The sequence below is a fragment of the Trichoderma ghanense genome (assembly GCF_004382785.1).
Source record: "Trichoderma ghanense strain CCMA-1212 chromosome Unknown scaffold_9, whole genome shotgun sequence".
In the NCBI taxonomy this organism is placed as follows: domain Eukaryota; kingdom Fungi; phylum Ascomycota; class Sordariomycetes; order Hypocreales; family Hypocreaceae; genus Trichoderma; species Trichoderma ghanense.
In genome coordinates, this window is record NW_027395672.1 from 362,506 (window position 1) to 383,475 (window position 20,970).

General features: G+C 55.9%; 9 protein-coding genes across 9 annotated transcripts; 6 read left to right on the forward strand and 3 right to left on the reverse strand.

Moving 5' to 3' along the window:
* Nucleotides 1-656: 656 nt before the first annotated feature.
* CCMA1212_007202 (uncharacterized protein) lies at nucleotides 657-2,014 on the forward strand (the record flags this gene model as incomplete). The annotated part of the gene is made up of 2 exons (XM_073704375.1): nucleotides 657-1,312; nucleotides 1,386-2,014. The coding sequence occupies exons 1-2, from the start codon at nucleotides 673-675 to the stop codon at nucleotides 2,012-2,014; spliced, it is 1,269 nt and encodes a 422-aa protein (XP_073557107.1). The 5' UTR covers nucleotides 657-672.
* Nucleotides 2,015-2,288: 274 nt separating this feature from the next.
* On the reverse strand, nucleotides 2,289-3,278 carry CCMA1212_007203 (uncharacterized protein; the record flags this gene model as incomplete). Its single annotated transcript, XM_073704376.1, has 1 exon — nucleotides 2,289-3,278. One exon carries the CDS (start codon nucleotides 3,276-3,278, stop codon nucleotides 2,289-2,291), a length of 990 nt encoding a protein of 329 aa, XP_073557106.1.
* Nucleotides 3,279-4,363: 1,085 nt separating this feature from the next.
* Nucleotides 4,364-5,710, forward strand: CCMA1212_007204 (uncharacterized protein; the record flags this gene model as incomplete). Its single annotated transcript, XM_073704377.1, has 3 exons — nucleotides 4,364-4,683; nucleotides 4,830-5,392; nucleotides 5,555-5,710. The coding sequence occupies exons 1-3, from the start codon at nucleotides 4,443-4,445 to the stop codon at nucleotides 5,708-5,710; spliced, it is 960 nt and encodes a 319-aa protein (XP_073557105.1). The 5' UTR covers nucleotides 4,364-4,442.
* A 511-nt stretch (nucleotides 5,711-6,221) lies between these two features.
* CCMA1212_007205 (Methylcrotonoyl-CoA carboxylase subunit alpha) lies at nucleotides 6,222-8,648 on the reverse strand (the record flags this gene model as incomplete). The annotated part of the gene is made up of 3 exons (XM_073704378.1): nucleotides 6,222-6,290; nucleotides 6,380-6,458; nucleotides 6,571-8,648. 3 exons carry the CDS (start codon nucleotides 8,646-8,648, stop codon nucleotides 6,222-6,224), a joined length of 2,226 nt encoding a protein of 741 aa, XP_073557215.1.
* Nucleotides 6,528-8,834, forward strand: CCMA1212_007206 (uncharacterized protein; the record flags this gene model as incomplete). The annotated part of the gene is made up of 1 exon (XM_073704379.1): nucleotides 6,528-8,834. The coding sequence occupies one exon, from the start codon at nucleotides 6,528-6,530 to the stop codon at nucleotides 8,832-8,834; it is 2,307 nt and encodes a 768-aa protein (XP_073556825.1).
* Nucleotides 8,835-9,186: 352 nt separating this feature from the next.
* On the forward strand, nucleotides 9,187-10,013 carry CCMA1212_007207 (uncharacterized protein; the record flags this gene model as incomplete). Its single annotated transcript, XM_073704380.1, has 2 exons — nucleotides 9,187-9,314; nucleotides 9,396-10,013. Exons 1-2 carry the CDS (start codon nucleotides 9,207-9,209, stop codon nucleotides 10,011-10,013), a joined length of 726 nt encoding a protein of 241 aa, XP_073557214.1. The 5' UTR covers nucleotides 9,187-9,206.
* Nucleotides 10,014-10,502: 489 nt separating this feature from the next.
* CCMA1212_007208 (putative transporter) lies at nucleotides 10,503-12,316 on the reverse strand (the record flags this gene model as incomplete). Its single annotated transcript, XM_073704381.1, has 3 exons — nucleotides 10,503-10,572; nucleotides 10,630-11,974; nucleotides 12,046-12,316. 3 exons carry the CDS (start codon nucleotides 12,314-12,316, stop codon nucleotides 10,503-10,505), a joined length of 1,686 nt encoding a protein of 561 aa, XP_073557120.1.
* Nucleotides 12,317-15,291: 2,975 nt separating this feature from the next.
* Nucleotides 15,292-15,540, forward strand: CCMA1212_007209 (uncharacterized protein; the record flags this gene model as incomplete). Its single annotated transcript, XM_073704382.1, has 1 exon — nucleotides 15,292-15,540. The coding sequence occupies one exon, from the start codon at nucleotides 15,292-15,294 to the stop codon at nucleotides 15,538-15,540; it is 249 nt and encodes an 82-aa protein (XP_073557119.1).
* A 2,520-nt stretch (nucleotides 15,541-18,060) lies between these two features.
* On the forward strand, nucleotides 18,061-20,071 carry CCMA1212_007210 (MAP kinase kinase PBS2; the record flags this gene model as incomplete). Its single annotated transcript, XM_073704383.1, has 2 exons — nucleotides 18,061-19,602; nucleotides 19,676-20,071. The coding sequence occupies 2 exons, from the start codon at nucleotides 18,061-18,063 to the stop codon at nucleotides 20,069-20,071; spliced, it is 1,938 nt and encodes a 645-aa protein (XP_073556867.1).
* Between the last annotated feature and the right edge of the window lie 899 nt (nucleotides 20,072-20,970).

The window sequence follows — 20,970 nt, forward strand, 5'->3', positions numbered from 1 at the left end:
GAGAGTCATTGTCATCAGGCATGTCATGAACTGGGGCTGCCGTCCGGTTGCCGATGGTGCCAATGGGATGCTTCCGGTAACCATGCTGGGGCTCCCCGCCAGATATCAGGATGGAAACAAGGCAAGCTCCGGACTCTTATGCTGGCCTATTGAGCTTCTCAAACAGTTGTACACGCAGTCATTGGTCTGGTATTGAAGTGACAACCACCCGGCATAAACGCGCGCTTTTGCGTACAAGGCACCCCGGGCCTGCATGTACACAGCCGATCCCTACAGTACACCCTCATCGCCGGGTGTGTGGTGGAGCCCAACGGGATACCTGCTTCGGGCGCGAAGATGCCATCCAGCCGGTAAAGGGGGAAGAAGATCCACCGTGATGACATGGTCAGGCTACGCACCGACAATTCATCAGCTGGCGACCCAGTCCGACTTGACGCTTCTGCCGGGTCGCCAGTTCAATGCACAAGGATCAAAGGACTGGCCATAAGGAACCCATTTACGCGCCGTGAGCAGACATACCAGACGTGGTCCATCGATCTTCTTCGGCCGCTAGCTCCATAAACTTCTAGAAGTCGACACACGTACGATCCCGTTAGTTCCTTCCCCTCACTTATACTATCCGAAGCATACCACATTTAGGAAGTACGATTTCAAAGTCGACAAGAAGGAGCCATGGCACCAACCCAGGCAGAAGCATCACACAAACAAGACGACAAGAACAAACTGGAAGATGAAGTTCGGCTGCGACACTTCACAGAGGAGGTTCTGGATTCACGACAGGAAGAGCTGGAGGTACAGGAGAGAGAGAATTCAGTCCTATCGAGGAAGCTGGAATCTCTACAACAGGAGCTGAAAGAAGCCCAGAGCCAGCTTGCACTGGCTCGCAGCCAGGCCACCAAGAAAGACAAGGCCGCCGACGGACCTAAAAACCAGAACACTCGCCCATCTCCCCGGAGAAAGGACATTACGGAAGCCGAAGCCCAAGAAGCGTACAGAGCCCTATGCGACAATGTTCAGCGCTGGATAGAGCAACGCATCCGACCTGTCCTGGAAGATCTAGCCAGCGGTCACTTCCGGTGTCAGCCCAACCCGTCTCAGTCAACAAGATTTGTATCGTTGTTGAGGGAGCCGGCGACAAGTTGCCTGAATGTGTGGCATTCCGACGAATACCACTTCATGGCACTCATTATGCAGTACCTCTGGCTGGTGTTCTTTTCCAGGTCTTTCTATTGCCCCTTGGATGACGGCGATGGCGAGACTACAGCTGCATGGATTGATGAACTGGAGAGTGCGATAGCGAAACTACCCCGAGGTACGCTACCATTCTACAAGAGAATGCTGCTATTCGAGATGCCTCGAACCCGAATGGCTAACAATGAAAACAGACATTTCACACTGCAGAGAGTGGAGAGCCGAGACTCTCACAGCATTGACTAGCCAGAAGCCTTTCAAATCCAGAAGGGCAGCATATCTCAATCACATTACAGAGGATCTTGCATCTCTTCTGTCGGTTGTAGTGCCATACCTCACTGCCGCAGAACTGCAGGGCTCTCTCCGAACAAACATCATTGACCCGGCAGCCGATCTCGCCCACCGACTTCAGCTGTCACCAGACATCTACACTCTCAAGTGGCCTGCGAGGACCGCAAGGTCAAAACTGGACACTTATGAGTGCATCAACCTCGCAAGCAACGGCGAGACCATCGACTCTGACAATGCCAGCAAACCATCTGAAGCTCTCAAGAACGCCTCGTACCTATTCGACATTGCCCCAGGTCTCTTTGTGGAGACAGTTAGTGGAGCAAAGAAGTCTGCGGTAAAAGTTGTCTGCAGACCAAAAGTATTGGTCTATGGAGGAGAAAAAGGCGGTGATATCCCCCAACAGGCCATGACATTGGCAAGGCTCTTGTGGGATTATGCGAATGGATCGAAAGCACGAGCCCCCCTTCCATTGCGAAATGGACCGCCCAAAAGTAAGCCCCTTGTTCTGAGGCGGCATCGCTCAAAGCTCTGATTCATGGCCCCTGGTCTTGCAGAACATGCCTTGACGGCGAATGGAGCTGATGAGAAGAAGAGAGAAAAATGAAGAAAGAATAAAAAACACATGAATATCTCGGCGATATTCATAGAATCCTATAGAAGGCATCAGCAATACTGGCCAAACTGAACAATGACGGACGCAAAATAGATTTCACAACAATTAGATACTTACATCACTATGGATTACGAGCTCCATTTCACACCGCACCAGGTTGCCATGCAACCTCTAAATTTCTTCCAGGGATTTCTCATGAGAATGTCGGCCACCACCCCCAGCTCGAGACGTGCACCTCCTGGACGGCCACGATAGGGATGTCACGAGGCTGGTTCGACTCTGGTCGCGGAGGCAGGGGTGGCTCCTTTGACTTTGCCGCCAGGTCGAATCTCTGATTGCTCTCATTCTTAGGGGGCTGCCAGGATTGAGATCGCCGCTCGAGATGCTGCTTGGATCGGCTCACCGATCGGTCTTTGCGTCCCGGAGAGCGGCCACCAGACCGCGCGGGAGAGCTTGCATCTCTACCCCGGGCGACCGTTAGCATCTTGGGCCTAGGGGCCTCAAGCGCCGGGGCCGAGGAAGATTTTTCGGTCGTCTCCGGAATAAAGGGGCGGATGCAGTTCCGAATGTAATCCTCGTCGACGCCCAGGGCCCTGGCATCCGCAATGCCCAGGTTGATGCGATTGACGTATTCCTCCTTGGGATGGCTGTCAATAGTGCAGTTGGGACTGACGTATATGAGAACATCGTCTTGCCAGTGCAGCAGCGAGTTCTCTTGTCGCCCCTGAGCCATGAGCTTGGCTTGCCTACCCACGGCAGCAGGCCCGCCCTTTTCCACAATCCAAGCGACGGGGCGGCGATACAGGGCGGTCTGTGCTCGATGAAGCAGGACCGTCATGTATCGCTTGTTGTATGCATTTTTCGCAACGCCCTCGTTTATGTCCAGTTTGGCCTCGTCGATATCATCGATCTCGTACACGAGGCCGTCTACCCAGTGCCCCTCGGCCTGGATGACGTTGGCGTATCCACGCTGGTTGATCTGCCACCGATAGTTGGCGAGACGGGCCTTGCCGATGAATTTGCTATTGGGACAGCGACGGTTCATCTGTTTGACGTGCAAGTTACTCCCATAAGCAAAGTACAACTTGGTTGGCCGGCGGTCTAGAGACAACGCTGACGCTGCCTTCTGGGCCGGCATTTTGGACTTCTTCCTCCCCACTGATTGGCTGCGGACGGCCTCCATTGTCGAATCGGGAAGTTGGCGGGGAGGTTCAAAAGTTTTCGGGATTGTCGTGTTTTCGGAGGTCAGGTCTACGAGATGGTTTGAACGCTGAGGAGACCCGAACTGTCTGCTCATTTCTTGCGCACAACACCGCGGGCTTACATATTGCTAACCATTGCCAGTGATGCAAACCGTGAGGCAAAAAACAAGCGTCATGGCTCGAGGCTCATTTGGTTGCCCGTCAGCCAGCCAGGATTCTCCGTTGAAGTGTGGCTGTCTCGGTTGTGGATCTCCTGATGCTGTGCAACAGGTTGGGCAGCAAAGGACAAGATGACGGCCTCCATGCAGGGTATGGGATTGCAGGCACCAATTGGACCTCACCACGTCTCGACCTGAAGAACCGGCCTCCATCGTGGCAACGAGCTCATACACTCCCGCGCCTTTCTCTTTCTATCTGTTTAAAGGGAGCGCCCCGGATATGCCCGTCCTCGGAGCATGATGCGCGACCCCTCGCTGCCACGTTCCCATACCACCTCCTCCACAGAGAGCCACCGCATTATAGGGGAACCGCTGTCCGGTTGTGGATTCCACGGGAAGGCCAGTACCTGCAATACAGGCAGCTTTCTCAACAGGAGTCCAACGAGGTAGGGGGGGAAAAAGGTTGTTTGACAACGCAACGGTGGCTGGTCGGCCGGATTCTGCTGGCCATGCCGCCCCACGGCTCTGATCCCTGCTGCTCTTGCACTGTACGAGTACGTGTAACACTCATACACAAAGCGCGGGCTCGATGATCGCTGCTACGTATGCTTCGCACAAAACGAAACGTTGACGAGACATCTACAATGTCATGTGAGCATGCATGCGTCCAATGTACAACAACCGGCCAATTATCCGCGCAAGCGTGGTTAATTGTGTCTAGAACCACGGGAAGAGCCAAGACGTGGCCAGCGAGCTAAGAAGCTTGGACTCGAAATCAGATATCAACGGCCTTCGAATAGGTTGTTCGTCAACTGTAGGCTCGGGGTTCTCTCTCGCTTCATCTCCCAACCCGACCTTTTCTTGCTTTGTGGACCTGTCGTTGGCTTTTGCTTGGGCTGTAAGTGCAGCCTCAGCCTCATCCTCCCTGGATCTTTTGATCTGAATCCGCCCTTGTCGACTTGCCTGGACGAAATCAGCCTGGCAAAGATGCCGCATGCTGTTAGGCATTACAACTTTGGCGTAGAGATTGAAGCTGTTACCAGGCCGTACGGGAACTGCGAGAGCTTCACCAACGTGGACTGGTATCGGCAACTGGCGCAAAAGCTACGCAACAGGGGCATCCAAGCGGTCCATGATGATTGTTCCAAGTACAGCAAGCACCCAGAGTATTACGGAGGGAAGTGGTTCGTCACGCGTGACGGGTCGCTGAAGCGGCCACGACCATATGGTTGGTAATTCCGGCTTCTACCCATTATCTGCTGCAGATGGACAGTTCATGTACGAACCTACATGTGCTTGTTACATGTATCTTTCAATGTCATGCACGCACATGATGAGATATGCGCTGACGCAGATGCAAACTGGAAACAAAAGTGTGCATGGAGGTTGTATCGCCAAAGCTTGACACCATGCATGGTGTGAGCCCTATCATCTCGGACTTTTGGGAGGCCATGCGCGTACACTTCAAGCCTCAGGAGGACGAGTCATGTGGTGGGCATGTGCACGTCACGCCCGTCAACCTCAAGAACAAGTTCTCGCTCAGGACCCTCAAGAAGATCGCCTTTGCCACGGTCGTGTATGAGGACTTTGTGGCGGAGATCCTACCCGCCGCTCGCCGCGACAACCACTACTGTCAGTTGAACAGCAAGAGCCTCGAGTCCGGGCTGAACAAGACGTTGGGATGGGAAAAGAGCATAGACGCGCTGCACAAGGTGGCTGCCGAGATTCGGTCCAAGACCCGAAAGGCAGATTTGTGCCACTACATGCAGGGCAACCGCTACGTTCTGTGGAACTTTCAAAACATCTATCCGAAGCGAAGGAGAAGACGGTGCACGGGGACGATTGAGTTCCGAGGCGGAAACCAATTTCTCAACACCAAGGGGACGCTGGCGTGGGTGGCGTTTGTGCTGGGCTTCATCACATTGGCGAAAGAAGAGGTAAGCTTCACCTTGCTTTCCCCTTTCCGAACTGTTCTTTCTGAACCGACGGTGAACTGTGGATGGAGATGGTGCTTTCAAGGAGGCGAAGGGGGAATATATATCAATTTCGTCTACGGAGCACCTACCCGTCATCTCGCTTACTGATACCCTTCGACGCAGGACCTTCTTCACCACTTCTACTCTTATGTTCCACCCACGGATCCCAGCTGGCCGCGTCTCGCCAAGGAATGGTGGAAGCGGATTCGAGAAGCGGCTAAGCAGTCGCGAATGAGCAGACATTTGCCCGAGACGTACTTGGAAATGAAGACAAAATGACGGTGCACGTGGTCTCTGGGAGGTGGGCTGCTCTGCTGGACATTCTTTTCAAATTGGGGATCCTGAGACTGTTGGAGTTTGGGCTAATCTATGGCCTATCGAGTTACTGCTTGTCGACGAGATAGCTTCATGTGCCCGAGGTCGAGGGGAGCGCAGCCTGTCATGATGCTAAGACGATATCATCTGCTATGTGGAGTTGGACACGGTCTCTTTAGTGTGATTTTCACGGCGTTTTAAGAGAAAAGAAAAAAAAACTGAAGGCAAGGAAAAAAAAGGATGGAACTCGAACGGGTGATGATACGTCGTTCGTGGTGAGGAGACCCGATACAAGAGGGAGCGAAAAAGAGGGCAGGGTAGAAGGAAACATTTCGCATTTCTTCTTCCATATTGACGCTACAAGATCATTGTTTGACCACGAGACCGGCTACTAATTGTCGCTTGCCCCAAAATTACAAGTATACATGCATTCATAACCTCCCATGAAAACGCCTCTTCATATTCCAATTCCATTTTACGATGACTCTTCTTTGCTAGCATCTTCTTCGAACAAGACAAGAACAGTTCCCGCTTTGCAAATGTCCTGTTTGAAAAGTCAATTAGGTTAGCTCGACACTATACAGGAGGTGAAAAAAAGATGGAGAGGGATATCGTAGGGAATCGACGACTTACTCCTTCTTTATGAGCGAGCTTCTTAATGACGCCGTCCTGTGGTGACCGGATGACGGTCTCCATCTTCATCGACTCGATGCTATACGCAAGGGATTTCTTCGTTAGCCAACAGCTCAAAAAAAAAAAAAAAAAAAAAAAAAAAAGCATAATGAATGAAAGAAAACGGGAGTGGCAAAGAGGAAACCACTTACACAACCAGCGGCTCGCCCTTCTTAACGCTCTGCCCCTCGACAACCTCATTCTTCAAAATCTTGCACGGCATCGGCGCCGCTACCGAGGCCGTCGTCTCCTTGAGCCCCAGCGCCTTCTCGTACCACGATGGCGGCAGCAGCGCCAGGTCCGTCTTGACGCCGTGCTGGAAAATGGCCAGCTTGGTCTCCGTGTCCGTCTCCTGCGGGACGACGGTGGACTCGATGCGCTCGCCGGGGAATCGCGACTTGAGCTTCGTCACGGGGCCGGAGACGGTCGGCTCGCTGATGACGTTGTGGAAGACTTCCGGCTCGGAGGAGGAGGCGCCGTCCTTGTTGTTGTTGTTGTTGCGGGAGACGGCGATGGTGTAGACGTTGTGGCCCGTCTGGGAGACGGTGGCCTCGACGACTTCGCCCTCGTTCTCGCTGTAGCCGTCGAGGACCTTGAAGGCGAGGCGGCGCTCGCTGGTGGAGTTTGCGTTGCCGAAGCCGAGGGAGAGGCCGTGCGGGCTGGAGCCGGGGGCGTGTTGCTGGGCCTGGTTGACGAGGACGCCGAGGGCGGCCTGGGCGAAGACCTCGTTGTTGATGGGGCGGGGCTTGAAGAGCTCGTGGCGCCACTTGTCGATGAAGCCCGTCTCGACGTCGCCGGCGATGAAGGCCTCGGAGGCGCACATGCGCTTGAGGAACTCGACGTTTGTGCTCAGGCCGACAATCTCAAAGGAGCGCAGGGCGGCGGCGAGCTTGGCAATGGCCGTCTCGCGGGTGTCGCCGCGGACGATGAGCTTGGCGATCATGCCGTCGTAGGCCTCGGACACGACGCTGCCGGAGCCGAAGCCCCAGTCCAGGCGGACGTCGGGATCGTTCTTGGCGGCGTCCAGCAGCACGGCGTGGATGAGCTTGCCCGAGTCCGGCATGAAGCCCTTCTCGGGGTTCTCGGCGTAGATGCGGGCCTCGATGGCGGCGCCGCGCTGGCTCATGCGCTCCTCGACCTCGGCCTGCGTCAGCGGCAGCTTCTCGCCGGCGGCGATGCGGAACTGCCACTCGACCAGGTCCAGGCCGGTGACCATCTCGGTGACGGGGTGCTCGACCTGCAGGCGCGTGTTCATCTCCATGAAGTAGAACTTGCCGCTGTCCTTGTCGAGGATGAACTCGACCGTGCCGGCGCCGACGTAGCCCACGGCCTCGGCGGCCTTGCGCGCCTTGTCCCAGAGGTCCTGCCGGGTCGCCTCGTCGAGGTCGGGCGCGGGCGACTCCTCGAGCACCTTCTGGTGCCGCCGCTGGACGCTGCAGTCGCGCTCGCCCAGGGCGACGGTGTTGCCGTGCTTGTCGGCGAAGACCTGGACCTCGACGTGGCGCGGGCGCACAATGTACTTTTCGACGAGCATGACCTCGCCGCCCTCGCCAAACGACGCCCTGGCCTCGGCTCGGGCGCTCTTGAGCTGCGTCACGAACTCGTCCTCCTTCATGACGATGCGCATGCCCTTGCCGCCGCCTCCCCGCACGCTCTTGAGGAGCACGGGGAAGGTGATTTCCTTTGCGTACGCCAGCAGCTCCGCCTCGCCCTGCTCAGAGCCGTGGTACCCGGGCACGCAGGGCACGTTGGCGGCGTTCATAATCTCCTTGCTCCGGGCCTTGTTGCCCATGTCGGCCATGGCCGTGGCGGGCGGGCCGACGAAGACGATGCCCTCCTCCTCGCATCGCTCGACGAACTTGTAGTTCTCGGACAGGAAGCCGTAGCCCGGGTGCAGCGCCTGGATGCCGTGCTTCTTGGCCAGGGCGATTATCTTCTCGCCGTCGAGGTAGCCGTTGGCAGGGCCGAGGGCGAGCGACTGGAAGCCGGAGGATGCGTGCCACGAGTTGGCGTCGACGTCGGTGTACACGGTGGTGGCCCTGATGCCCATGCGCTCCGCGGTGCGGTTGATGCGCAGGGCGATTTCGCCTCTGTTGGCGATGAGCACGGAGCTGAGGAGCGCTGGCTTGGGGAGCGTGGAGGAGGAGGAGGACGAGGGAGCAGAGGAGGCTGTAGAGAGGAGTCGAGGGACGGGCCTCAGGGCGAGGCGCTTGGATCGGAGGGAACGCATGGCGGGCTGCGGGATGGACAAGGAGCAGGGCTATACAAGAGGGAAACACAAGAAGAGTTGGAGAAAAGCAACGACAAGGAGGAATTGGCCCCTTTGAAGAGGAATTGGAGATGGTTTGTGCCAGATTCCCCCGGGCCAAACCAACGATCGCCTTGTCGAGGCTTCAGCCGGGTAGATGCTCGATAGAGCCGAGAGCCCGCAAGCCGCAAGTAGCCGCGGTTCCTTCCACTTTGGAAGAAGACGAAGCCAGCCAGGACGGTCCGAGAAAAAAGCTGGGGGAAGCGACGTCATGCCGTTTCTGGTCCGTTTTAGACGCCTCGGGGAAGGTACTTGAATTTTGCGGAGAGTCTCCGTACGGGGTCGGGTAGCTTCAGCTTGTATCGTGTTACCATAGTATTCCCTCTTGTGGACTCCGTTTTGTGCTGCTATCGACCTCCCCCCCCGCTACCTTAGCTCAAGCATCGGCTGATCGGGAGCAATTACCACAACGAACCTGTTCGCCAGAGCACACGGCTGTACATCTCGGCTCAATAAGAAGGGCGACACACGGCCGCTGCCATGGACAAGATCCCGCTCAACTACGAAGCCTCGGAGGGCGACACGCACAAGCGGCAGACCAGCACGCTGCCCACCGAGGTAGTCCAATGCCTCGAGAATGCGCGCTTCGTACGTCTATTTCATAAGACACTTGATATGATCAGAGGCCGGGATATGCGCTGACTCGAAATGCTTGCTTTTTGCGAATAGCTTCACCTGGCGACCTGCACGGATAACGTGCCCAACGTGTCCCTCATGAACTACACCTACCTCCCCTCCTCGCCGTACTCCGCCTCGCCCGTCATCATCATGACCACCAACGCCGCCTCACGCAAGACGATCAACATCACCACCAACCCCAACGTCTCCCTCCTCGTCCACGACTGGGTCTCCCACCGCCCGCCGACGCAAGGGCGCCGCCTCTCCGGGGGTTCCCCGACCCCGGAGTCTCGCTCGAGCCTCGCCACGTTGCTGCTCAACCTTAATACATCCGCCGTGTCTAGCATCAGCGCGACGATAGGAGGCGCCGCGCGGATCGCGCCCATTGGATCTGCGGAGGAGAAGTTTTACGTTGAGAAGCATTTGGAGAACAATACCTTTGAGGCGGAAGGCGTGCCGCTTTTCCAGCCTCCGTCAAGTAGTGCTGCTGGTGCTGCAGATGATGGCAATAGTACCAGTGGCAGTGGCAGTGGAGGGCGGTTCGTGGCCGGGGAGGAGGTGCGTGTTATTGTGGTTGAGATCCGGAATGTGAGGATCAGTGATTGGAAGGGGACGGTGAGGGATTGGGAGTTGGTTCCTGATGCGCCGGTACTGAATGGAGGTGCTTGAGGGGGTTTCACTTTGCTACGGTAATGGGATAGGCTGTATTTCTTATCTGGTATTTGAGGCGTAACTTGGCCATTGGAACATTCGACTGATGTGGTTTATGCATATGATAGCAGAAATGAAGAGGAGAAGTTTGGAACCAATCTGTGAACTGGTACATCCTTTGCGAAAGAAGTACCTGAATGTCGTGTATCAATGCTCATTGTGATTTATTTCGGTTTATTGGTCCGCTGAGCTGTTTCTCCTGAAAGCCTCTTCCTTGAGGCAAACACAGCCGTGCTCGTTTCTTCCTCCGATAATGTTACAATTTTGACCTTCCTCTCGTCCGTTATCGCTAGTCCATGCCGATCTATATATGCCAGATTGCGTACCGCTTCTAATCCACGAGTACAAAGCCCAACGCCCAGTAATACATGTGTTTCGTTCAAAGCAAGGTAAAGGAAAGAAGCTCATTTCTCATAACAAACCAGTCCAAAGATGGGACAGAGGTAATTAGGTCGTCTTGGCCCACTCGATAACCTCGAGCGCCATCATTACAAGTACAAGGGTAGAGGGAAGGATCCTGTGATTTGCGTTAGCGGACATTCGGATCAAACATTCAAGGGCTTCGAATGCTTACCAGATGACATAGCTCTGGAAGAGGATCCTGCTCATGGTCTTCTCATACACATTGTTTAGCTGGCAGATTTGCGCGAGCTGAAGCGCACTGGGCGCACCCGTGAGAAGGAAGCAGACGACGATGAAGATGGGATCATCGAGAATGCTGACGGACAAATACTTTGCCGTAAGGGCCAAGATGGGAGCCATGATGACGGTTGGCAGAACCATCCTGCTCAGCAGCGCGGCGATCAGGAGCTTGGTCCCAATCTTCTCCTCTTCCGGATCAACGAGACCCTCCTGAGCGGCAGTGTTGCGCGCCAGGTTGGCGCCGAGGACAACCAAGATCAGGGGCACGGCAACGCCTCCGCTAGATTGTACCGCGTTGGTGACGCTGTTCTTCACAAACGAGCCGTCCTCGAAGAACAGCTGCTGAAGTCTCGGCACCGACGCGACGATGACCGCAAAGAGCATGGCCCACAGAGGAGGGTTCATGAATTCCCAGGCGAAGTTGAGAAATTTGGCGACTGATCTGCGAACAAATGAAAGAACAGCCTGTACAGGCTTAGGAAGGCGCTGGTAGTGGCGAGTCGAGAACTCAGCTGCACGCTCTCTGGCAGATTTCGACCAGGTCTTGGCACGGTTCAACATTCCGGGCTCGACTTCAGCCTCGTCCTGAAGACGGATCCGAGGGAACGAAAGAATATCGTCCTCCAGGCCAGAATCCGCAAGCGTCTGTCCACTTGCAGGGTAGTTGCCCTTGTTGAACTTGGCCATGTCGGAGTCGTCGACAGAAGAACCGGCCAGAGAAGCTCGGGAGGTGTTGGCAAGGGGTGTTCGTCCAGCAGGTATATAACCTTCGGAATCATCGCCCTCGCCATCGTTTTCGGTATCGCCGTCTAGGCCGTGAATGAGAACTTCAGGCTCCGCCTCGATCGGTTCTACGTCTCGGTACTGTCCCTCTTCGGCCAAATCCTCTTGATACTCGGGGTATTTGTCCTTGGTGGCCAGAAGAACGTGATAACCCCAGCTCCATCGAACAAGCTGGCCGAGTTGCTGGAATATCAGTAGATACAGGATGCCGCGTGCGCCGACCTCGTCGTCATTGTCGCCTGGTATCCTGTCCCAGTGGAGGCCTTTGATTGTTTGCGACAGGGAGAGAACAAGGGAGATGGGCAGCGAATTCGAATTGCCAAAGACGCCCATGGCAGTGACAAAGTTGGATGCTCGCCTGTTGAATCGGAATCCTTTGGCCACCAGTATGGAGACAATCCATGACACAAGCGTCTGGACAACGAAGATGGCAGGGATGATGGCGAGATCGGACAGCTTCTCAGCATTGAGTTGGGAGGCGAGCTTGGTGAAGACTGGGAGACAGATAGTTAGAGCGCGGTTCAGCCATGACAAGGAAAGGGAGCAAGCGGAGGGAGTAACGTACTAAGACAGGGCGTGAAGAGCATCACGTTCAAGTTCGCCAGAAATTTCTGCTTGTCCACGTCGAATTGGCCCATACGCGCGACAATGTAGCCTGGCAAGCTCACGCAAACCACCTCCAAGACCGCCTCGAAGACCAGCAAGCAGAGATGGGACAGGGAGGGATGCGATGGCGCCGGGTCCTGGAAGACCTTGAGCGGCATCTCGTAAGCGTTCTGCGCCATCACCGCCAGCCGAAACGATGTCGGCGGCGTGAGGGAGGCGGCCGGATCCATCAACTGTAGTCGAGAGTCGCAGGACGGTGCTGGTTTATGCGACAAAGAAGAAGATTCGTGGTCGATCGTGTCGAATCGTACGGCGCGTAGGGTATCGCAAGAGTCGTATCGTGTGGTCTTGGGAAGAATTCCGGATGTTGAGGGAGTGGAATCCAGCCGAAATCCGGGGGTGGCAGGGGGACGTCTGATGAGGCAAGGGAAAGAAAAGCGAAAGATAAGAGGGAAACGGAGACAAAGAGTACGGTGAGAATGGTAGTTTGGTGATAAGAGGTGACAGACCGGGAAGTGTCGGTAGGCTATTGACGAAACAGGCTCAAAGCGTCGTCAGCGACCAAGTACTGCCAAGGGAGGTAGATGTACTTTGAAGCGTGGTGTCGATAGGGGCGCAGCAGTGGCTGAACTGACGCCAGGGTCGGCCAGGTACGAGGAGCTGAGGTACCTGTCAGGCAGATATCGAGCGACGGCCCAGGAATTGAATCGTGCGCTGGCTCGGGAGCCGAGGGGCGAAGGTGCGAGAATGCAGGTTAAATGGGCTGCAGTGACGAGTGAATTGGTGCGTGAATAGCGAGGAATGGATGGCCTCTCCCCTTCTGTTCGGTCCCGACGACGGCCGGGCCAAGACAATGGGCTCGCGGCAGCACAGAGGCAATCGCTTGAATAACGCACCAGGCAATGACGACGTGTGCGATGCCAGAGCGGCAAGGAGGCGAATCGTCGCGCTACACGCAACTGTGACATGAGACAGACAAACAGGCCGGCACAAGGTGAGGCGGAATCTGGACGCAAACAAGCTTCCGGCCAGCCCCAGCTAGCGGTGCTTGAGGCGCCTCTAGGGCCTTCCAGGGGCCTCTAGCAGGCCTAGTGAGCCTGTTGGTGGCCTGCCGCTGCCCTGCTTGGAGCCCTCTTGGGTGCTGTTGGCGTGCGCTTGGCGTCCACCAGGCGTGCCATGGCGCTGCTGATGTCACTCTGGAAGGGGTGTGTCCGCCGCCAGGCACTTTGCGTGGGATGCCCTTCGTCAGCCAATGGAAGCGCCGCTTCAGACCATGAGTCCTCCCAAAACGGCGTGTCAGGGGCGTAGGGCTATCAATCAGTTGAGCAAGCAGCAGATGGAGAGAGGGAGAAGCTGCGGAACCAGTTTTTTCTCAGCTGCAGAAGCTGCAGAGATTGCAGTCACGTGCGACAACGCCTCAGATAAGGTACGGAGTGCGACTTTGGGCATTTGCAGCTGCTGCGTCAGTCAGCGACTAAGCCACTGCCGCCAAGAGGCTTGTCCGTCTGTGGCTGTAATTGTGATTGAAGGTGACCAGAAATTCAATGAGCTTGTATTACTTTGAGTGTCCCATATCCTGGCAATCGTGTATGTGACTTGTACAGATAAAGGGGCATTTCCATGCAGGTTTTACAATGCGGGCGACCCTTGGCAGAGGCATGCTAATGCATACTTAGGTACACACGCGAGTGAGGTAAGGTAAGCACACATCGAAGTACCTCTGCTTCATTCCAATGGAATTCAATCCACCACGCCGTTCGACGCAGGTACCCTTTACTCAGCTACAGCAACTTCAGCGGTACATAGCATCGTCCACTGTATCTCATTTCAGACGACGGCTGACAATATAGGTGAGATTGTCTCATTTCGTCAAAAATGAGGCTGCCCAGAGAGAAGCCGCCAGCACGCTCTCTTGCACGGTTTCGACTTGACGCCCATTCAAGGCCTCGTTGACCGTCAAGCAAGGGAGGCTCTCACATATTGCCTCTCCATAAACTCCCGGTAGGGTATCGTACCGGGCAAACCCACGCGTCTGTGTATACCCAGGTCTATCTCGATCATTTCCCGCCTCATTCACAGCATGAAATCACAGCAGAAACAGGCGCAACGCCAGACCGAACATCTTGACGTTTCTGTCGTCACCATGAAAAGCCAACGAGCATCGTCTTGCGTGTTGCGCAGCGTTTCAATGGCCATCGCCTCAGCCTCGATCGCGATGCGTCCAGCAGACGGCGAAAGTTCAGCAGTAGAGGACGTCATGATAAACATGGTGGAGGGGTGGCCATGTGCATCAGACGTCGCACGCAGAGCCCATCTGTTTGAAACGAATCGGGTGCCGATCGCTCCCACGGCTCCAGAGATATGATGCATCATGCCACGTTTGCGCATGGAGAGCTTATCGGCAGTGACACGCAGCAGGCGTACATACATTGATTCCAATCCTTCAGACGGCATCTGATTGCATGCGCGTTAACAAAAGGGTTGTACCGAGTAGTATTACGCATTGATGCTTCAAGCTGTGCACCTTACTGTACTCTTCTGTCTTACTGAAATTCTACACTGCAATCAGCGCAACTCACTCACACAAGTATGGCAAGGTCGGGTACGCCAAGATAAAGCTCAGCTGCAGAAGCATCTTTTTTGCGCCATCTCAAAACGAGATTGCAAAAGTGACTCCACCAGGCGCGGCAGAAACAATAGATGAGAGACAGCTAGACGCAAGGGCAGAACAGGCAGGACTGGCCATTGGATGCCAGCATCAGCTCCCGGGTCAGCCACTGCTCCTCCCATGCAGCCTCACCTCAATGGGCCCCAATAGCCAGACGCTCAATATGCCCGGTTTCCTCCCATCTCAGCGTCAACCGCAAGAAAAACAGAAAACATCCTGGGGTGTAGCTGCGGGTACGATAATATGACAGCCGCCGTCCGTGAATTCTGTCAAGCTTCAAGTAGATGAAGAAAAAGAAAAATTCGGCCCCCCTTGGACCACTCTAGGCGAATTGGCCGTCATTGCTGCGGCCCGTGATAGGCCACTGCCCGTTCGCCTGCTGGCCCAGGGCACGGCTCGGCGACCAAAGGTCTGTTTCATCATGAGATCTGTCTGATATCGATCGTCGGCCTTGCTCCCGCCTCAGCAGGCACCGGCCTGTCTGGCGATACCTGGACGGTCCGCAGCGGCCTGCGCCGGCTGTCTCGTACCTAGTAGATGGTGAGGGTGCAGACACGAAACAGAGCTGCTGCCCAGAGCACCGATGGGGTGGAGTCGGACGGCCACCATCAGCGGAATAAAGGACAGCAGCGTAGTCCACTCGAGAGGCCTCAGATTCGCTTGGTCGCCTATCACACGGCGTCGAAGCCACGGGGCGTCTTGAGCACGCCGCGATCGAGAGTCGATGCCCTCGCTGCTGGTCTGGGCCTTGTCGAGAGATCATTGATGCAGGTGAGCGCACAGTAGCGGCCGGCCGGCGCTGGTTCAGCGATGCTGGTTAATAAGCGTTTCGATTGTGAGGTGCGCTTGGAAAATACCATACGTAGTCGAATCGATATATAACACCAACAGGACTCACGGCTGTCTCCTTCAGAATCCCATCCTACCTCACCTCACCTATCCCATCCCCTCTCCTCTCTCCCTTCCGTCATTCCTCATTCAATCCTTCATCCTGTCCTATCTGTGTCTGCTTGCTTTTGCACCCGACGTTGGACCCCTCGTCTCCGGTCCTCCCACGCTCCCTCACTGTCGAGCCCAAGCTGACGAGCGACTCACTGTCATTCGCGCTGCATCACGTCACACAGCTTCCAGTTGGTCTTCACAGCCCGTCTCGCGGCATTGGCTTCTCTGGCTACTCATTCGCCGCGTTTGCACTGCCAGGGCCTGCCACTCGCTCGCTCTGTTCTTGCCCAAGTCGCCCGCCCGAGGCATCGATAGGTCAATAACCTCCCCCCCTTCGAGCGCCTTTTACCCGGTGACATGACATGGCGCCATGGACAAACAAACTGATGCCCACATTCAGGTCACGATAGTCGCCTGCCTACCACCTTGCAGTACCTCCCCAGCACCGTCGCCACAGCCCGGCTGCCCAATCCCAGGGCCGCAGCTCCCACGGCACCGGCGCATGCAGCGAAGCCCTGTCCTGCTTTTGCCTGTACATGACGTGCCGGTTCAGAGACGCCTCCTGACGATATTGTGCATCTGGTAGCGCTATTTGGCCCACTGGAGGCACGGCGCGGCAGCTGTGCTTTCGCATCATCGTCGTCATCGTCGTTGCAGAGCTCCGAGACTCCACACCAGGAGAGAAGCAGCCCGTCGCCTTGCTTGGAGAAACCCCGCACAAACATCTGATGCTGTCTCGGCCACGCTGCGAGGATCCCATAGCAGCTTAGCACAGCTGCAGAGTACAGGGTTTTTGCTACCGAGGAATCATCGACACTGCCTGATTGATACCGTTTTTTCAAGTTCTTTCTTTCCTCTTTTCTCCCTTCACGCGACCAAAAATAGACCGCGGCACGGGGAATTGACCAACGGGCGCTCCCGATTGCTGGCCAGGGAGGTGAGACTTTCAATGCTTTCTGCTTCCAGCCACTTCTGCCCGCTGTCTCTGCCTGGTGCCTTGGTGGATGCTAACCTTGCCTGACGCCGCTGTAGCTTTTGCCTTTTTGCTTTTGCGTTTGCTGTCTGACACGGGCGAGGTGTCATATCACGCACCTTGCCTCCTTGGGTACCTTACCTTGACAAGCTTGCTCGTGCTTGTATGCTTCAGCCTGATATAAAACATTGCCATTCCTTTTCAACACGGCGCTTCGCAACGACCATCATATCCACTGCAGAAGAGGAAAGAGTAGTAAGACAGACCTCCCGCTCTCTTTTTCTGTTCCCTTCGCGACCGCTGTGCCCACCAAGACGTATCGATTATTACAAACAAGCGGAAAAGAGAGAAGAAAAAAAAAAAGAAAACGGAGCCCCGAGCCGGGCTCGTTTCACTTGGCCAAACTGGGGCTGGGTTTTTAAAGGCTCTCCGTTTGGATCAAATCAGGTCACAGTTAGTCCGCGCAGAAACAAGGCAAGCGCCGTTTCATCCACAGCCTTGAATTGAATTGCTACCGCCAGCATCAATTTGGCTTGGATCGCATCCCGAACAATATCCAAGTCCGGCGCAGGCTAACCAACCGTTGTTTTGCAGCAGTCGCCCTATTCTAATCCTCCGCCGTCTCTCCTGAGCTCTTTTTCTCTTCTTCTTCTTCTTGTCCCTCCTCCTCTTCCTCTTCTCCTCCTCCTCCTCCTCCTCCTCTGCTCAGCATCTCGACAGCCGTCTCTCCTGCATCGCGCCCACCCCGCCAACCCCATAGAACAGACGAGAAGCAGGCAAACGCAGCAGCCAGAAAAAGGCACAACGGCGGCATAAGCCGAGCGACAGCCGAGGCCATCGACGACTGGGCAGAAGCATCCAGACCGAGTCCCGTCGACCGTGTGCTTCCCTAGCCCAGCCAGCCCGCCGCCAGAGTCTGCCAGCACCGACTGGCCTAGCCCTCGACGAGCGTAGCCGCACAGGACCAGACCGTCCGCCGTCCGCCGTCCGCCTCCCGCAAATCGGCCGTCGAGCGACTGTCAGCGACGAAGCATCGTGTTCGCCTCTGAAAAAAAAAAATCTCCCCCACCTTGGTCGAGAGCTTCGAAACCTCCACCTCGGGCCACCCGCTTGCGCAGACCGTCGTCGTCCACCGCAAAACCCTCGTCCTCCTCGTCGTCGTCTTCGTCCCGCCTCCCGCCTCGTCACTCTTGCCAGGGTCGCTGGCGGCCCTTGCCTCTGCAACGCCCTCGCCCTCGATCGAGCACAGCGGCTCCGGTGTATGGTTGCTGCCCTTGAATACCGGGAGGTTCTTTTGACCCCCCCTCCGAAAGCGTCTCCATCTGCCTCCTCCTCTCACGCCCGCCCTAAGTAGTAGCTGCGCACCTCCAAATCTCCTCACACCGTCAACAATGAGCGGCTCCGACTCCGTCCCGGCCACGCCGGACAGCGTAACCGATGGCACTCGGGAACTCGCCATGCAGGCATCGCCGTACTCAGAAGACTCGTCAGTGGCCGGTACGCCCAACGGCGACGAAGTGGGCGATTCCCCCAAGCGACTTCCGTCATTGAATACTTTTGCCGACCCGCGGAATATGAACCCCAGCTCGACTGCGCTGGGCATCTTGGGCAAGGCGAGGCATCCCTCGCAGTCAGCCTCCTCTTTCGCCGGGGGCGCTGGGGCCATGGAGAATAGCGTCATGGCCAAGGCGCGTGCCCTTCATCAGCAGCGGATGCAGAAGGGCATGGCCGCGTCGGGCAGCTCGCCCGTCTCGCCGATGCCTTCGCCGGGAGGTGCTGGAGTAGCCGGCTTCCCCAACCTCCGCATGCCCCCAGCCATGCAGCGCCCCGGTGCCGTCCCTCACCCCAGATCCGCCCCCGTCATCCCGAAGCCATCTCTTAGTGAAAGAAGGGCCAACATGGGCATGGGAATGAAGCTCTCGGACATTGGCAGCAGCGGTAACGTCAGTCCTACAGGTGGACTGCGCCGAGCCGGTGCTCCCTCGCTCGCGGGAATTGCTGTAAATGGCCCAAGCGTTCCCAATGGCAAATCTTCGCTGGGTTCTCAACTGGACGACTTCAAGAAGTACATTGATGCGGAGAAGGGCTGGATCACTTTTGACGGTGCTGCTACGATTACCCGTACCGGAGTCGAGTTCACCAACGGTCAGACCTTCAGCATATCCCTGGACGAGGTGGAGATCTTGGACGAGCTCGGCAAGGGCAACTACGGCACCGTGTACAAGGTCAAGCACGCGAAGCCCGCCGTGCCGCGCTTTGGGCAAGGATTGTCCGGAGCCAAGCTGGCACCGCATCCGCACCGCAGTCAGTCGGACTCGGCGGTCCTGGACGCCGCCTCGCTCGACGGTCGGACTGGCAAAATCATGGCGATGAAGGAGATTCGACTCGAGCTCGACGACGCCAAGTTCACCACCATCCTCAAGGAGCTCGTTATCCTCCACGAGTGCGTGTCTCCCTACATCATTGACTTCTACGGAGCCTTCTTCCAAGAAGGCGCAGTGTACATGTGCATCGAGTACATGGATGGCGGCTCCATCGATAAGATTTACGCCGGCGGCATACCCGAGAACGTGCTGAAAAAGATTACCTTTTCGGCCATCATGGGCCTCAAGTCGCTCAAGGACGAGCATAACATTATCCACCGCGACGTGAAGCCCACCAACATCCTGGCCAACACGCGCGGCCAGATCAAGATTTGCGACTTTGGCGTCAGCGGAAACCTCGTGGCCAGCATAGCCAAGACAAACATTGGATGCCAGAGCTACATGGCTCCTGAGCGGATATCCGGCGGCGCCATGGCGCCAGGCACTGCAGACGGCACCTACAGCGTCCAGAGCGATGTATGGAGCTTGGGCCTGACAATCATCGAGTGCGCCATGGGCCAGTATCCATACCCGCCCGAGGCCTCGTCTACCATTTTCAGCCAGCTGAATGTAAGTTTGCTCCTGATCGATGTGATGATGATGATGATGATGATCTGTTTGCTGACTTTTTTTTTTTTTTCAGGCAATCGTTGAAGGCGAGCCTCCGGCCATGCCCGAGGAAGGTTACAGCGATCTAGCCAAGGACTTTGTCAAGGGCTGTCTGCACAAGATCCCCAAGATGCGCCCGACGTACGCTGCCCTGCTCAAGCATCCCTGGATCCAGTCACTGTCAAAACCCGAGACCATTGATGAAGTTGCCGAAGAAGGCGAGGCCGCAGACAAGGTGGCCGAGGCAGTGGGCCACATGGATCTCAGCTCGGGCACGGAAGATGCCGAGGTTGCGGAATGGGTCAAGTCCGTGCTGAAGAAGATTGCAGAAGGGCAGAACGGGAACGGTCCTACCAAGCCGGCGCTCCATGCTGCGCCCTTGGACAGCGTCAGCCCCTTGGGAAGTCCGATTTTGCACCAAGGCCGATGAAACGCCAATCCACCATGGACCACGAATCACCAAAACGAATCATGAGGATCAAGGTAGAGACCTCTTCTCCCGGATCGCAGCGTCAAGCGGAATACAACCCCCTGGTCTGGCCTACACAAAGGCAAGGAGTCGGCGCCATGACGTATGCCAACAGGAGCTGGTATCTGCGTTGGTTCGGTTTGCCAACATGAATCGGACAAAGGCAACAAAAACAACAAATTCGGGAGGAACTGAGTACGGGAGACAGACATTCACGGGTCGACGGCTCTTCCACTGTACAAATACGAAGCAACGTGATGAAGAAAAGATGGGAGGGAAAGCGAGAGCGTAAAAAAGGAAGGGCTACTCACCTACTGTCCTCGAAAATCATGCGAATGCAACCGGTCACCCGCCCGCACACTCACCATCTGCCGGGTCCAAATTTTTAGACGGGGATTTTTCTCATACTGTTTTCTTTTTCTCTTACATCAAAGGGAGCCATAAGCGGCGATACTCGAGCTTTTTCACTTTTCCTCCTCTCATCTCGCCTTTTTCTCTCATCATCTCATCATGGCGCGAACTGCTTTTTTTACGTTTCCCTTTTGTTGCTCGGTGTCCTTTTCCTTGCACTCTTCATCTTATATATATGCATATATATCTGTATCATCTCGAGGATGACCTGGGCTGGACCGGCGATGGTTTTGGCAGGGAGGGGCGGAGGGGCGGAGGATACGCTAGGTATATGGTGTATACGGCGGGAAGGACATTTTTGGGAGTTTTTCTTATCTGCTTTTTCCCTTGCCGAGTCTTTGCTTGTTGTGTGCAATTGCGTTTTCGTCCTTTTTTTGTACGTATATGAAGATGATTCGGGCCCAGCATACGAGGGCAATACATGCACAATATAATATCATTCAAGGGTG